At 54.9% G+C, this 17,001-nt stretch overlaps 1 protein-coding gene across 1 annotated transcript in view; it reads left to right on the forward strand.

Annotated features, from left to right (window-relative positions):
* LOC101438880 (disks large homolog 5-like) overlaps nucleotides 1-17,001 on the forward strand; it is a 66,523-nt gene that overhangs the window by 41,796 nt on the left and 7,726 nt on the right. Inside the window, 13 exon segments of the mRNA XM_071215560.1 lie at nucleotides 2-456; nucleotides 1,173-1,296; nucleotides 1,694-1,838; nucleotides 3,094-3,206; nucleotides 3,867-3,956; nucleotides 4,231-4,381; nucleotides 7,520-7,682; nucleotides 7,983-8,116; nucleotides 8,798-8,944; nucleotides 9,510-9,693; nucleotides 10,266-10,414; nucleotides 11,232-11,402; nucleotides 12,043-12,239. Of these exon segments, the coding sequence (XP_071071661.1) occupies nucleotides 2-456; nucleotides 1,173-1,296; nucleotides 1,694-1,838; nucleotides 3,094-3,206; nucleotides 3,867-3,956; nucleotides 4,231-4,381; nucleotides 7,520-7,682; nucleotides 7,983-8,116; nucleotides 8,798-8,944; nucleotides 9,510-9,693; nucleotides 10,266-10,414; nucleotides 11,232-11,402; nucleotides 12,043-12,239 (2,223 nt within the window).

Consider the following 17,001-nt stretch of genomic DNA (forward strand, 5'->3'; position numbering starts at 1 on the left):
ATGCCCCAGACACCCCCCAAGATAGACTACCTTCTCCCCGTCCCTGCTCACTCTCCCCAGGCCTCCAAGAGAGTGGGGCCTCTGACACCCCCAAAACCTCCCAGGAGGAGCGACTCCATGAAGTTTCAGCACAGACTGGAGACCAGCTCCGAGTCAGAGGCCACTCTGGTGGGCAGCTCCCCTTCCACCAGCCCCCCGGTGGCCCTGCCCCCTGGCGTGGACCCCGGGAAGCCCACATGCACTTCGCCCCCTCGCAAGGTGAAGGTCCGCATCGCCTCCAGCTACTACCCTGAAGGCGATGGGGACTCCTCCTACCTGCCGGCCAAGAAGTCCTGTGACGAGGACCTCACCTCCCAGAAGACTGACGAGCTGGGCCAGAAGCGCCGCAGACCCAAGTCTGCTCCCAGTTTTCGGCCCAAACTTGCCCCGGTGGTCATTCCCGCTCCGTTCCTGGAGGTAGAGCTCTGCCTGGGAGTGGGGCCTGGTGGGAATGGGGGGTCATAGCAGTCGAGAGCCACACCAAGGCATCCTGCACCAGGTCCCCAAGCTTGCTTAGCCCTGGCTCCTTCGCCCGAGGGGAGGGAAAGGGGTGGAGGAGGTGGGGGGGGAAGCAGTCCCAATGGGAGGTGGGAATGTGGAGCTAAAAGAGGAGCCCTTTCTTAGGAGTAGCATTTGAGTTGCTTATTCAAACAGCTTTTGAGCATCTGCGAGAAAACACGGTGGCGCAGACTTGCCTTGAAAGGTTTAGGGAGACAGGCCGGCGTACCTGGTCAGCCAGCCCGGGATAGTGTGGTTGTTTTGGTGTGTGCTGTAGTCATTTCCAGAAGGAAGAGAATGCCACAGGTGGTGGGCAGCATTCAGGGAAGCTGTGCCGCTCCTGGCGGACAGGAAGCACGACACGGTGCTAGCCAGGTTGTGACTGTGTGTCGGAAGCACCCGTGTTCTCACCATTTCTACACATAAACCCTCTTTATTTGAAAGAACAGGGATTCTGTCTCTGGTTTTCTTCTGAATTGGTTTTAAGGGAAGCTCTTGCCTTTCTGTTAATGTCGGCACAACGTGAACGAGCAGCGCCTTGGTGTCGGGAGGAGCTCCCGGGCAGACGTCAGCTTTCAGGCGCGCCCACGTCGCTGCCTGCTTCCAGCAGTCACCTCTTGCCTTTTTTTCCTCAGGGTCAGAAGTGTGTCCCGGCAGGTGGTGACCTCTCCCCAGAGCTCCCAGAGTGGTCCCCTTACTCTCCAGGCCATTCCGGTTGGCACGGCAACCCCCTGCTCTACCCCTGCAGGGCGTCTGTGGGTGAGTTGATGAGGCGGGTGGGGGCAGAGGTCCGTGTGGTCGCATGGGTCTGCCCAGACTTGGGAGGGTGGGGGGCGTTGGCTTATGGCCTGAAGAACTGGAGGTGGTCCCTGCCTGTGATGTTTTGTTTGGCATCGGTGACAGTTGTTTCTCAAAGCACTTTATCCCCCGTGCGAGCCGGGAAGTGGAAGCATTAAAGTGGGTTTGTCCGTTTTACCGGTGGAGAAAGGCAGGTAGCTCTTTGCTGGGTAGCGGATTGGCAGCTGGCGCCCTTTTGGACTTGTGAGTCCTTTCCCCAAATTACTCTGCAGCTTCTTGGTGGTGCTCAGGGCCAGGGGCCAGGTGCGGGGCCGACGGGAGGCTCTGGGGCAGTGGTTCTCACCCAGACCCTTTCCAGGCACCATCCCCCGGAGCGTGACACCGAGCACCACCCTGAGCTCCATCCTGAGGAACCCCATCTACACCGTGCGCAGCCACAGGCTCAGCCCCTGCAGCTCCCTGCCCGTCCCCAGAGAGCTCGGCCCCCAGGGTTTGCACCCCAGGTATGCGAGCCCCCCCACGCCTCCCTGGCTCCCCTGCTGTCCAAGCCTACCCGGGCTGCCGGGCACCCAGAGCTCATGGGCAGTTTGGCCAGGAAGGGGCTTAGAGCAGCCTGGGGTCCCCTGGAAGGTGCACTTTAAAGGTGGCCCCTCCCTCCACCAGCACGGGGTCTGTAAAGCTCTTGAACCCCACAGAGGCTCAGACCTCCCTACAGGTCTGGCTTTGTGTCCACAGCGTGTTTGTGCGCTAAGTGCCAGCACTGACCCTGTCATGGAGGAGGAGATGGCTGCATAGGAGGGGGCTGGGTCGAGGCCACTCTTGGGCTCATTCATCTAGTTATTTGACAAGTATTTACTGAGCACCTCCTAGATGCCACAGACTGTTCTAGTTTCAAGGGGATGCAGCGGGGCACTGAAGGATGAGCTTGCTGGCCCAGCAGTGCTCTGTGTTCACGTGTGGGGATGCAGGTAGGTTGGTGGCTCTGGAGACGGGAAAACAGGGCAACAGGCTGGACTGTTACTTGAAGGCAGGGGCGGGCCACCTGATGGGGGGGTGCTGCAGTGACTGCGAGGCGGGAGGGGAGGCTGGCTGTCCCAAGACTGGGGAGCACCCCGGGGGAGCAGAGAGGTAGGTGCCTGGGCTGAGGGTGGGGGGTAGCAGGCAGTGCGCTGGCTTAGGGGGCAGAGTGATTGGAGTGTGGCAGGGGACGGTGGCTCAGGAGGGGGTCACAGGTCATAGGGGCCTGAAAGCAAAGGTTTGGATTTTGTCCCAGGTCTGGTGGGGTCTGTGGGAGGGAGGGCATAAGCAAGAGGCGTCCTCTCTGCACAGCTGGAAGGAGCCGTCCCTGGGTTGCGCTCAGGCCAGCCCCTCTTCTGTGACCTGCCATGCCCTTTGAACAAGGCACAGAGCCCCCTCTCCGGGCCAGCCTCTCCTGGCCCACATCCTCGGAGGAGTGGTTCCAGCCACCTGAGCCCGCCGGCTTCGGGAGTCCCTCTTTTCCCATACGGAAGTCCCCTTTTCACGGGAGCCCTGGCTGAAGTGCACTTGGCTGGCGGCTCCGGCTGTGTGGCCCTCTGTGCTGCTCGAGGGGCCCTCTGCCCGGGAGCGGTTTGCCCGTGAGCAGCAGAGTCCCAGGGCCACGGGCCGCTCTCTGCCAGCCCAGGGGGTGTCGGTGACGCCCATCGCGCGCACGTCTTCCCCGGGCGCCCCGCTCGGGCCTTCCTCCCTGAGCCCCCTCGCCCCTCTCGTTCTCTCCAGTGTCCAGCACCAAGGACGTCTGAGCCTGGACCTGAGCCCCTGGGTCTGCAGTGACGACCCTGAGATGAGGGCCTCCCACAGCTCCAACTCGCTGCCCTCCAGCGCCCGCCTCGGTAACCGCGCCAGCTGCTGTCGCCTGGCCCCCGCCCTCGCTTACCTCCCCCTTCCCTGTGGGCAGAGCCTCCTGGTGGCCTGCTCCCCGCTGCCTTCGCCCGCCCCCCATGGAGGCTGGCTCAATTCCACGCAGCCCTGCGGGCCGGTCCCACCCCGCCCCGCTCAGAGCCGCTCCCCGTGTCTCTTCGCTTCCTTCAGTGACCCTGCTGCCTTCCTGCTGCAGTAGCTCCAGAGGAATCCCGTGGCCAGGGAGCCTCGCTCTGGGCGCCCAAGCTTGCACGCGACCTGGGGGAGGCATACTGCTGTCCACTTGTGGGGACTGTAGCCCCACGTAGGGTCTCGCAGGTCCCCCCTAGACTCCCTGAGGGGGTGGTTCACGGTGTTGGGGAGAGAAGACGGAGCGGCCGCTGCATGGCTTGGGTCACTGTCCCTGCCTGTGCGGTCCCATCTGGAGTGGCCGTCGGCTGTGTGGCTTGTTCAAGGACAGGGGCTCAGCGCCTATCTTTCTCCATCTCCTCTCATTTAGACCTCTAGGGGGTGAATGGCAAGGCTCACCTCAGAGTTTTTGTTGTGATTGTACATCTCTCTGGTCTTCCAAATTGGTGGTGAGGGCTGGTGTTTAATCGTAGGACTAAAGTTTCATCCCCTTGGAACTCTAGGGTCTTCGAGTAACTTGCAGTACAAGGCGGAACGCATTAAAATCCCGTTGACGCCCCGATACCCCCGGTCTGTCATGGGCTCTGATCGAGGTAGGCGCCTCTCGCAGCCCCCTCCGTGCCAGCCCTGCTCTTTCCCTTTCTCCTCACTGTTGAGTGTCTGGGTACAGCTGATAACTTGCACCTGCTTCCGTTGATCAGCGTTTGCCGAGTCAGCCCTGGGCTTGGCGACTTGGGATGGACCCAGGCCCTGCGGCGCGGTCAGGCCCCGCGGCGCGCAGCGGCAGGGGCACGTCCTCCTCCTGGCCGTGGCAGCCGGGGCCCCCAGAGATGATGGTGGCCCACGAGCTCCCACGCTCTCTTGCAGGTTCCCTGTCGCATTCTGAGTGCAGCACGCTGCCTCGGTCGCCCCTGAACGTTGACACCCTGTCTTCTTGGAGCCAGTCCCAGGCCTTGGCCTCCATGCTGCCAAGGATCGCAGTCAACCCCGCGTCCCTCGGGGAGCACAGGAAGGACCGGTGAGGACCGCCTGGGCTCTGTGTCACGGCCACACTGGTGGGCGACGCATCCCGCAGCGGGGGCTCATGGGCGCGCACAGCAGGGGTTGGCGGGCTCCGTTGTTATTTGATCCCAGGACTGGGCCACCTGGGTTTTGGTTCCGCTGGTGCTCGGTCGCGTCTTGCTCTGGTGCGTCCCTAGTGCCACCCACGGGGCCTTGGGATGTGGGAGCTGTAGCCCAGCCTGCTGTGCCCCCAGGGGTGGGCACGTGTAGGTGACAAGGCAAGGAACAGGGTGGGCTCCTTCCACGGAGTGCCACGGGGCGCGGCGGGCCTGCAGGGAGGGTGCTGGACATGAGCCCGATGGTGGCTCCACGGCCACGGCTGTCGCTCTGTGTAAACACCGTGAGTGTATTAAGTCGTGAGAGCCTCACACTAACCCCAGTGTGAGTGACGTTATGATTGTCATTAGCCCCATTTTGCAAATGAGAAAACTGAGGCTGGAAAGTTGTAGTGTTTTGTCTGTGTCACGTCTTAGCAGTGGGCGTTGGGATTCACTCTTTGCCTTGTTCTTTGGTCCCAGAACAGCTATAGCTCTCGGTTATTATTATTTCTACCTTTTATTGTGAAATATACATAAAGGGGCAAAGAAAGAATATAAAGCCTCAATGTACAGCTAAGCCAGCTGTGGTTTCATTTTAAGTGCAGGCCAGTCCCTGCTTCGCTCTTAGGTTCACTGTAGGCCTCATGTCTGTCCGAGGCCGCCCCGTCTATGAGTCCGTACTCCCCTCCAGACACGCTGCCCACACACACCTCGTCCCCCTCTGTCGTTCCTCCAAATGGGATTTGGTGGATCGTGTTTACATTTAGAAGGTTCTGTCCAGAGTGTGGGTCTTTAGGCCATCTCATTAAACTTGAACTTGCCTTTATTTAATCACGTAAAAAAGAACACAGCTGCCCTTGTCCAGGCGAGACCAAAAAGCTGAAGACCCTCTGTAGCCGTGAGCCTCAAAAGTGACCTTTGCCAGCAGGGTCGGGGAGGGCGGCTCCGTTAAGAAAATCTCGTGTTTGATTCGAAAGCGTGACCTCGTCAAACAGCCCAAGAGCCTGGGAGAGGGGTGTGTCCCCATTTACCAGCGCCTGGCCCGTTAGGGGACAGTGTGAGTCCACGGGGAGGGCCGGTCCTCACCCACGGGGATTTCCCATGTGTGCACACAGGGACACGGCCTGCAGGCGTGGGGCCGGGGCTGGAGGTTCTCGACCCCGGCTCTGGTCATTGCGAGACCAAGACCTTCCCCTGAAGTCAGTGCGTCCTTAGAAGTAGAGGGGGTTTTGTCGGGTCGCAGTCCAGTAATCCCTTCGCTCCCTGTGCTGTGCAGAGAGCTGGGGACTCCACTGGGAAGGACACAAGTGTCGTGAGCTTACGGCCTCATCAGAGAAATGTGAAAACACGAGCAACCAGAGCAGACAACACATGTGAAAAATAATCCTGGGGAGCGGATGTAGCTCACCCACTTCCCACGTATGAGGTCCTGGGTTCAGTCTCTGGTACCTCCTAAAAAAATCCTTTTTACCCCTGATTTTGAAGCATACTGTCATATAACTACTCATAGAAAATTGGACAAAAACACAAGTCATCAGAGTAGAGAACACTTATTTAAAATAATCCTTTTTTTCCTGAGAGAAGGAAAAAACTAATCTCATCAACCAGAGATTTGATAACTGCTGTTTGTGATGTGTGTGTCTGTGTATTTTATTCCTGTTTCATTATTTATTTGTTATACATAGTCACATCTTTTACTTACTCTAAGCTCCTTGTCACATGAAGTATACTTTATAAACCTATTTAAAAGGAACCTTAAAAAAATGAACAAGATTTCAAGGAAATAGTGTTTTAACCACTCACAAAAATGCAACCTCATTATCCTGAGAAAAATTAATTGTGCTTATGTTAAAAAATTAAAATCAGAAGATTAACAAGCAAAATCACCACACATGCCCTCACTCAGAGGTCCACTTTGTTAACATGTTGGTGGTCTTCTGTGATGTCGTCATGCGTGTGCATACATGTAAGTTTGCTCGTGCACATTTGTGGAAGTGGAATTGTGCTGTACGGACCTGCCTTCTCGTTTCCCAGTGTGTCCTGTTCGTCTTTCCAGAGGAGTTGTCGTGATCGATTCATCAGTTGTGACGGCTCCATGGCTTCTGTTGAATGGCTGTTATTTTACAGTTGTCCTTTTCTCTTTTGAGGAAAGGGTACTGGTTAGAAGTGGCACAGAGGGTGGCGTGTTAAGGGAGGACTGTGGTGTCCCTGGCTGGAGCACCTCCTCTTGGGGGCGGCTGCTCTCTGAGGTCTTGCACCTCTAAACCGTCTGCGTTTGGATGCAGGTTGAGTCATGGAGACGACCTGGCCACGGACCAGGCCTGGTCTGAGCTGGGGAGGCTGAGGGAAGCGCTGCAGGGCGCCGGGGGAATGGCCGTGGTAGAGGTGTAATCTCAGCTCTCCTGCGATCCGTACCACCACAGACCTCTTCTGAGACTGCCTGTGGCTGCCGGGCCCAGGTCCTTCTCCCCCGTGCCCCTGGGCACGGGGGGCAGCTCCCCAGGGGTGCAGCGAGTGCATGGTCTTTCCATGGCTTCCATGCCGACTGCCGCTGCAAACCCAAGCCTTCTAAAGGGGGCCATGATCAATTTGCGTCACCCTGGGTAGCCAATAAATATAAAAACTGATATTTTATACTGTCTTTCCTCAAGGGACTGTCACCCCAGAAGCCATCTCTTTTCCCAGGAAGGGGTTCTTGGAACCCTGCTGGAGTTTGTAAATTGCATACTGTGTGAGGCAGCTCGGCTCACGTGGAGAATCTCAGGGTTTTCCCCTGCATGTATCAGTGTTTATAGTTCACACGGACCGTTCTCGTGTCTCTGGGATGGGGTGCTTTGGTGTCCATTGCTGCCATGTTCACATTACATGAGGTAGCAGGAACGTGCATCATTTGTCATGAGAGAGTTGGGGTAGCCACTCCTCCACCCGCCTGTGTCACCCCAGGAGCACCCGTGCTCCCTGGCCTCTTCTGCATAGCCCAGTTGCATGCCTGAGCACAGACCCTTCCCCAGAACTCTTTGGATCTGAGTCCCCCAAACTGCTGGCTCTCTTCCAAGGCCTTACGTGGAGGAGCCATGCCACGTCAAGGTGCACAAGAGCCTGGAACCTCTGGGGATCTCCATCGTGAGTGGTGAGAAGGGTGGGATCTACGTCTCCAAGGTGACCGGGGGAAGCATTGCCCACCAGGCCGGCCTGGAGTACGGAGATCAGTTACTTGAGGTGAGAGAGGGCTGCCCTCCGTAGCATGTTCGTGGCAGCATTCTCCTCCTCGCCCTCCTCTCCTCCTCAGCCTCCTCTCCTCCCCATCTGCCAGCCTACCCCCCACATCCCCATCCCCATCCTCCAGCCTGCACCCCACATCCACGTCCCCATCCCCATCCCCCAGCCTGCACCCCAAGTGCCTGTCCCCCAGCTCTCCCCCCACATCCATGTGCCCATCCCCCAGCCCACCCCCCATGTCCCTGTTGCCCAGCCCGCCCCCCACATCCTGTCCCCAGCCCTTTGTGGGTGTCTCCCCAGTTCAATGGCATAAACCTGTGGAGTGCCACGGAGCAGCAGGCCCGGCTCATCATCGGGCAGCAGTGCGACACTGTCACCATCCTGGCCCAGTACAACCCACACATGCACCAGCTGGGCAGCCACTCACGCTCCAGGTGAGGCTGGAGGCCCTGGACTGTGGGCTGGGGAGTGGGCGGGATGGGCTAGCTGCTGGAGAGCAGGGCTACCAGCTGCATCTCCTGGGCCTCCCACTCCTGGGAGGAGGAGAGTTGACCAGCCTAGATTTTGGATGAGAGAGACATTTAAAGGGACATGTCTCCTCCTGACACTGGGTGAGTTAACTGTGGGCCAGGGTCGCACTGGGTAGCCAGAGGCTGAAGCCCAGGGCGGGATTCTCAGGCACACTCTGTCCTGAGCAGACCCTGCACCCCTGCCTGTGTCTTACCCCGGGCTGTGGGCCATGGGGCAGGTGAGAGAAGGGGGAGACAGGGTTCCAGTAGCCTAGCACGTTGCAGCTTAGTGGGGGGTCGAGACATGAGCCAAGGAAAAGGGACAGAGAATTCACGTGTCACCGGGGTGCTGCAGGCATCAGGCCAGAGGTGGTCTGAGAGGACCTCGGGGTTGAGGACATAGTGGGCCCTGGGTAGGGGAGAGGTGGACCGGCGCCTCCTGCAGGTGACCGGCCACACGCGTCCAAGCTCCGAGGCACCTGCATCTCCTTGGGCTTTGGGGTAGGACCCATGTGGACCCCATCCCCCCTTAGGACCCGTGTTGTCACTGGAGGGGTGTGGCTCTGGGTGGCTGCCCCTCATTCTCCCTGCCCCTCCCCGCTCCAGTTCCCACCTGGACCCTGCGAGCACCCACTCCACGCTCCAGGGAAGCGGTGCCACCACCCCGGAACACGCCTCTGCCATCGATCCCCTGATGGAGCAGAACGAGGACCCTGGCACGCCCCCGTGCAAGCAGAGCATGCCCAGCTCCAGGTCAGCCAGCCGGCACGGGCTGGGAGCCCTCCCTTTGTGCGGGCAGCCAGGCGGGGGTTCCTTGTGAGCCCCAGCTCTTCCTCTGAGCGCGTGGGCCTGGGGCTGCTGCCAGCCCTCCCCACCCCCCAGCTGCTGCGTCCCCACCCCAGCTGCCAGCCACCCCAGCCACCCCAGCCACACACTGGGTCTTTGGTGTTGGTAGGGGCGGGGAGGTGCATGCCATAGCCGCTCTTTTCCTCCCCCCCTTCTTTTTTCTCATTTTCCCATTGACTCCCTCTCTGCCCCACCTCTCCTCTCTCTTTTCCTTTTATCCCTCACTTGTTTATCAGGCTCTGGGTTGGGGCCGTCAGAGCAGTTTCACCCCCAGGGAGCGCCTGGTTTAGAGGGCGGTGGTCCTGGGCACAGGCTCAGTGGCGCAGTTGAAAGGCTGCAGGAGGGTGGCAGGGGGAGGCGGGAGACCGTGAGGCAAGTAGAGCCCGGGTCCGGATCAGCCGCAGTTCTGACTTGCCCGTGCCCGCCTCCCCATCTGTGCGTGATCGAGCAACTTCGTTTTTCTTCCCGAAAGGATGGTGGGAGATGCCAACAAGAAGACCCCAGAGCCGCGAGTCATCTTCATCAAAAAGTCTCAGCTGGAGCTCGGGGTGCACTTATGTGGCGGGAACCTGCACGGGGTGTTTGTGGCCGAGGTGGAGGATGACAGCCCTGCCAGGGGTCCCGACGGCCTCGTGCCAGGGGACCTCCTCCTCGAGGTGAGTCCTTAGCTGCACCCTGGGGGTCTGTCTCAGATGGCCCTGGGGACAGACAGCGCAGATTTGATGCCGGGTGACCCCTGGGTGATTTTATTTTAAACCCTCATAAACTCAGGGTACTGCATAGACCCTCTGGGTAGACCCCTGGGAAACCGGGCAGGCCTCTGAGAAGCTGTGGGTGGAGCCCCCCAGCCTGGCTGTGGGGATCCAGGAGAAGATGCTCTGCTCTTGTGCGCAGCAGCCTCAGATTTGACGGGGAGAGTTGTACCTCCCCTGCACAGGGTCCCCTTTTGATGAAGAGTTGGTGCATAGATATTTAAAGGTTCAAGTGCAACGAGAGGGAGTGCTGTATTTCGAATATCTCATACTTGCACGAGGACTCGAACGTGGCTTTTCCTGGGCACTGGGGGAGACCCCAAGGATTCAGCCCTTCCTCCAGAGGGGAGGCAGGGGGGCTCCCAGGTAGGGGGATGTCGGTTCTCTGCCTCTTCGCCACACTGGCCTCTCCTGGCTATCCAGGCCGCCCCCTGGTTTCTGCCCTTCTGACCCCAACCCCCCTCATCCCCAGGCAGTACGGCTCCCTGGACGTCTGGAGCAAGATGGTGGAGGAGGTCTACGTGGAGATGCTGAAGCCCAAGGACAGTGTCCGCCTGAAGGTGCAGTACCGGCCCGAGGAGTTCACCAGGATCAAGGGCCTGCCTGGTGACAGCTTCTACATCAGGTGCCGGGCCTGGGGGGTCAGGGCCAGGGGAGGGGCCTCCAGTGGTGCTCCATTCCTCATCAGTGCCCCTGTGCTTCCTGCCTCCTAAGGGTAGGGCCGTGGTAGCTGTTACTTGACCCCCTGATCTGCAAGTCACAGCACGGTGCTCGTGACTTCGAAACACCCTTGTGGGCTTTGAGGAGCAGGTGGGCTTCCTTATTTGGGGCTTAGGGCCTGGGGGGATTTGGAGGCCACAGATCCCCCTTTCCCTCTGGTCTGCCCCCCTCCCCTTCCCGTCTTGCCCAGCAGTGTGCATGTGGACATTGGGGTGCCTTGTGACATGATGTGGTTGCAGACACAGGATTAAGCATTTCCTGGGAGGGACTTTTAGCTTTCTTCATGATCCCTCAGATCTGAGACCCCCCCCAAAATTAAGAACCACTGCTCGTGAAGTACCATGTGGTGCATTTCCCTGTCTCCATGGCCTGTTTCCATCTTGCGGGGTCTCCAGTCTGTAGGAACCATGGCCCTTGCCTTCAGGAGGGAAGGCATGCAAGAAGACCCATTTGGAAGGGAAGGGCAGGGCCTCAGGTCTTGGCCAGAAGTTCTCAGTCTGAAGGAGACGGTGCTGCCCTAGTCCTAGGGGAAGGCACCACCTTCGTCCTCCTGTGCAGAGCATGGGCGCCCACCTTCGGGGAGCTGCTGCAGAGTGGGAAGACCCAGCTCCAGTTTCTGGAATGACTTTTTGGTCTGGGGGAAGCACAGTGCAGGAGAGCAGTCTTGGGGGGTGGCTCCTTCAGGGTGCAGCTCCCCCTGATCGCATCCTCAACCCACCCAGGGCCCTGTACGACCGGCTGGCAGAGGTGGAGCATGAGCTGAGCTTTAAGAAGGATGACATCCTCTATATTGATGACACCTTGCCCCAGGGCACGTTTGGCTACTGGATGGCCTGGCAGCTGGACAAGAACGCCCAGAAGATCCAGCGCGGGCAGATTCCCAGCAAATATGTGTATGTCTTCTCCAGCCCCGGGCCGGGGGTTCGGGCAGGGGCAGAGTGGGCCGCCAGCCACGGAGCTGTCCCAGGGATGAAGGGCAGGGGCCTGGGCTGTGGGGAGGGCTAAGCTGCTCGTTCCCGCCTCTGGTTGGCCAAGATCAATTATCTAAGGAACTGCCCCTGGCATAAATCAGAATTGTGCAGAGAGACAGTGGTGACTCAGGAAGCATAACTTTAAATGCTGTTTAGCTGGGGAGCAGCTGTAGCATAGAGGTTTGAGCACCTGCTTCCCATGTACAAGGTCCCAGATTCAATCCCTAGTACCTCCTGAAAAAAAAAAAAAAGAAGGAAAACAGGCTCAAGAAAATGCTATTAAGCGAGGGCTTTCGTGGCAGTTCCTTTGACACTGATCCGAGTAGAAAGTGGTAGAAATTCCTAAGAGCTGGCCCCTAGCACTGGTGTTTGTGCAACCCCCTGCAAAGGTGGGTGAAGGGGTCCTCGGTGGTGGGCTGGGCGAAGTAGCTATGAAACCTGCAAAGGGGAGCCCTGGAACAGGCCTGGTCCTGTGTCGGCTCTCACCTTCCTCACTGAGCAGTGTGGGCAGGGAGACGGTCCCAGCGGCCTTGCCCAGCGCTGCCATTCTCTGCGGCCACAGGATGGACCAAGAATTCTCCAGGAGGCTCAGCATGTCTGAAGTCAAAGATGATAACAACGCTGCAAAGACGCTGTCGGCCGCCACACGCAGGTCCTTCTTTCGAAGGAAACATAAGCACAAGCGCAGTGGGTCCAAAGAAGGGAGGGATCTCCTGGCCTTGGACGCCTTTTCCAATGACTCCATTCCACTCTTTGAAGGCAAGTGGCTAAACTTGGTTTTCCAGTGGACTCTCAGGATTTGGGTTGAGGTTTATCACTTAAGCCTCAAGACAGTGGCTTAAGCAAGACAGGGTCTATTTTTCTTTCAAATGCAAGAAGGCTGGCGGCAGGCATCTGGGTTGGTTGGGTGGCGCTGCAGTTTTCAGAGTCTATAATCATTTTGCTTGCCACCCATAGTGTGTGGCTCCGGTCTTGGGGCTTCCCTGTGGTCACCATGTGTGTCCTTGCAGCTCTAGCCATCATGTCTTTGTTTCAGGTGGCAGGAAGGAGGCTGGACCTCTGCCTGACAACTCTCTTTAAATCACAGCCCCATGCTGTGGCTTCCACTTGTATCTCACTGACCACTCTCATCTGCCAGGGACATGGGAAAAGAGGGATTTGGCTGGGTGCATTGTGGCCTCAACGTTACAGGAAACCCTGTTAGTAAGGGAGAGACAAAGATGGGCAGTGGGGAGGCCAAAAGCAGTCTCTGCTCAGGGACGTTGCTTCCAGAATGGCTGCATTTCAGGCTGCTTGGTGGTGACCCAGGGCCACCCATCTCCGCAGGTCCTTGGTGTCAAGTATCAGGGAAGGTCAGGTGGACCCTGGCAGACGGCCTCGAGGGGAGGGTGCATTTGTCCTGTAAAGCAGGCCCTTCCCAAGGCTGCTCTGATTTTGGCCTGTAGCCCTAGGATGTGTGCCAGCCAGGCAGGGTGGGCACGGTGCAGGGTGGGCAGGGGCAGGATGGGCACGGGGCATGGCGGGCATGGTGCAGGGCAGGCATGGCGTGCAGGGGAAGGGCAGGCAGGGGCCACTGGGAACAGAAGGGGGGTGGCTTCCTTCTTCCCTCCCTTTCCTGTCCCTTCTCCTCTGTGTTTAAAATGGAGGCCTGGGGCTCAGAGAGTGGAGTTACCCACACCCTGGGTCCCGGGCTCCCCATTACTCTCCGTTAAGACTAGAGCCCGGGGGCCAGGTCTGCCTGCCTGTTTTTCCATGCCTGCAAGCTAAGGGTGGTTTTTATGTTTTTAAATATAAAATGTGAAAGGGACTGTTACCCCAGTCTCGCTCAGCTTTGCCGTTGGTCTGAAATGCATACTCCCGTGCCCTTCACAGGAAAAGTTTGCCAGCACCTCAGTTAGGGCTAGGGCTACGCTTCTCCCTCGTTTGGGTTTTCCTTCATTCCTCACTGCCTGCTCTCCCCTGTCCCCTTCTTCCCTCTCGCAGGCACCATCTCCAGTGTATTTGGGGTATGTCCTAGATATGTATATATCTTTGAAAAACAGCCATTTGTCAAATCTTCCTTTTAGTCCTTCAATTTTGCATGACAATTTTTGAAATTGTCATTAAGTACATTTTAAATTAATACATATCTTTCTGGTAAATTGACCCTTTTATCATTGTGAAATGTCTTTAGGTCTGTCATGTTTCTTGCATTGAAATCTATTTTGTCTGATTCAGTTCTACGAGTTTTCTTCTGGGTCATCTTTTCCCATCCTTTTACTTTGAATTCTTCCTGTCTTTTCATATTTAAATATCTCTTACAAGTAGCATATGGATTTTTTTTTTTAATCCACTGTGACCATATGTCTTTTTAAAAAATTCTACTGAAATATATGTACAGAAAAGGACACAACATTTACTGAGACATGAACAACATAGAGAGTTTTCACAGCCTGAACATACATGTAATTGTTCTGGTCACTCAATAAGAGTATTTCATCCATTACATGAAATGTAATTACTGAGACATTTGGATTTACATTTATTGTCTATTTGTTTTCTATTTTTCTTGCCTCTTTTCCCTTCTTGGGTTTTTTTTTTTTTGTATTAATCAAGTATGTTTGCTATTTCATCCCACCCTTTTCCTCATCTCTTAGTTTTTAAAGTTATTCATTTTCATTTTATTCCTTTGTGGGGTTACAGTAGACTACACAACATGCATCGCTGACTTACTACTGATATAAGTTATAAGGAAAGATTCTAGATCATCAGAATACTGTAATTTCATTTACCTCCTTCCCACCTTTTGTATTCGCATTATAATTCTATGTATACTTTAAACACAAGAGAGTATTATTGATTTGCCGGCCAACTGTTCACTTATACTTACTCTTTCCATTACCCTTCATTCCTTCTTTTTTTTAAAAAGATTTATTTATTTATTTAATTCCCCCCCTCCCCCAGTTGTCTGTTCCCTGTGTCTTTTTGCTGCGTCTTGATTCTTTGTCTGCTTCTGTTGTCCTTAGCAGCATGGGAAGTGTGTGCGGCGCCATTCCTGGGCAGGCTGCGCTTTCTTTCATGCTGGGTGGCTCTCCTTACGGGTGCACTCCTTGCGTGTGGGGCTCCCCTACGCAGGGGACACCCCTGCGTGGCACGGCACTCCTTGCGCGCATCAGCGCTGCGCATGGGCCAGCTCCACACAGGTCAAGGAGGCCTGGGGTTTGAACCGCAGACCTCCCATGTGGTAGACGGACGCCCTAACCACTGGGCCAAGTCCGTTTCCCCCTTCATTCCTTCTTGCAGTTATGTGTTTACTTCTGATTTTGTTTTCTTTCTGCTGAACACCTCCCTTCAGTATGTCTTGTAGAACAGGTTTGTTGTTGATAAAGTCTCTCAGTTTGTCTGAAAATGTCCGTTTCGCCATCATTTCTGAAGATGATTTTCACTGGGGATAGTATAGAGTTTTAGATGGACAGGTGTTTTATTTAATCAGTTTAAAGGTGTTATTGACTGTCTCCTGGCTTTCATGATACATTCATTTCCCTTGGGCCATCATAACAAAATTACCACAAACCATGTGGCTGAAAACAATACACACTTGTCTCAGAGCCCGGAGGCCAGAAGTCCCACTCAGCATCTCTGGACTGAAATCTGGTGTTAGGAGAGTCAGGCTCCCTCTGAGGCTCTGGGGCGGGTCCTTCCTTGCCTCTTCCAGGTCTGGTGGCAGCTGGCCTTCCCTGGCCTGTGACCACAGCACCTGCATCTTACTCCCTCTGCTCCATCTTCTCTGCCATGTGTATCTGCCACTTACAGGGACACCCGTGATTGCATTTAGGGCTCACCCAGGTAAGCTCCTCCTCTTGCTATCCTTAACTGCATCACCTCTTTTGCCATATAAGGTAACAGTAACAAGTTCTGGGCATTAGGACCTGAATATGGTTTTGAAGAGCCTGCTGTTTCTGGTTTCTGGAGAGAAGTCATTTTTCATACCCTTATTGTTGAAGGTAATATTTTGCTCCCCAACCCCCATTGCTTTTAAGATTTGTCTTCAGTTTTCTTTATGATTATCCTGCTTGGGGAGTTCTTAACACTTTCTTGAATACCGTAGCTTGACACTTTGGTCAGTTTTGGAAAATTCTGGCCATTGTTTCTTTTTGTTTTTAAATCTGTAATATTTTGGTATATCTTATTGCAGTGTCTTCTTTCCATAGGTTTTTTTTTGGATAGTTATTGTAATGTATTAAACACACTTGTCCATACATACATAACTACATATATACATGTGTGTATAATTTAATATCCTTTTTAATATTTACTGTTTTCGTCAGTGCTTTCCCACATTCATAAGCATCAGAGCTTCCTAATTTCACGTCATGAGGATCTAGGTTGGTCTCCCTGACAGTGCCTGGCAGAGTGTCACTCAAATAATTGTTGGTTATTTGTTAGAATGGCCCTAGGTTTTAGGCTTTTCAATTATTTCCACCATTAAAAAAAATAAAATAAAATCGTGGTTCTTCAACCACTACCTACCTTTCTGCTCTACTCCTGTTCCTTTGTGCTTTTGACCATGCCCGTTTATCTTTGACATGTTTTTTTCTCCATTTTCTGTCTCTTTTCTTCTCTCTATGCTCCAGTATGGATGTTTTCTACTGGCCTTTTTTCCTAGTTCCTTAATCTCCTCTTCTGTCGTGTCCAGTATGTTCTTAATTTCATAAATTGCATCTTTTAATTCTAGAGTTTTCATTTGCTTCATCATTAGTAGATTTTAATTCCCTGGTGAAATTTTCCTTCTTGTTATCTGTTTTCTTAAACGTATCAATCACATTAATTTTAAAGACTGGGTCATCATTCTTCCTGGTTATCTGTGAGTCTCCTATTGTCTTTCTTTTTTCTCCTGGAATACCTGGTCATCTTTGGTTGAAATGTCAGCATTTAGGAAATTGTTGGGGCCCTGTCCTCCAGAGCGGTGGCGGGTCACCTTGCTGCAGGCAGGCACTGAACGGACCTGAGGCTGAGCTGCAGCTTTTGTGCAGTTGGAGGTTCATCCTGAAATCTAGGCGTGGCCCTTCAGTGGTCCCATCTGAGCCTGGGGTGTCATTTAGGCCCCTCCTTGCTAGCTGTCCTTGACTCCCTGACTCTGTCTCCTCAGCACCATGAGACTGCAGAGACCTCAGTTCTGCAATTTAGTGACTTTCTTAAACTCTCAGCTTCTTTTCTCTGCTTAGGAATTTGGCAAATGACTTTAAGGAAAAACGGGTGAATATCAGGCTTAGTTCTTTGCCTCTCCGTTCTCTTGGAATCCTGGTCCCTCAAGCCCTGGCTGCCTTGGCAGTCCTAAACTATATTTCGTCTCACCTGCTTGGTGGTTGCCAACAGCTCTGCTGGCTTCTTTGCCTCTCGCTTTTACTCCAAAAACTGCAAATGCTCTGTCGGAGGGAGGCTTACTGTTTCGGGGTTCCCTTCTCCCCAGGATCTTGCATCTCAAATCCTGGTTGCCTCAACAGCTCTGTGATGCCTCCAGAAAGGTGTTTCTTCTTTTATG

Source organism: Dasypus novemcinctus, chromosome 6 (assembly GCF_030445035.2).
Source record: "Dasypus novemcinctus isolate mDasNov1 chromosome 6, mDasNov1.1.hap2, whole genome shotgun sequence".
In the NCBI taxonomy this organism is placed as follows: Eukaryota; Metazoa; Chordata; class Mammalia; order Cingulata; family Dasypodidae; genus Dasypus; species Dasypus novemcinctus.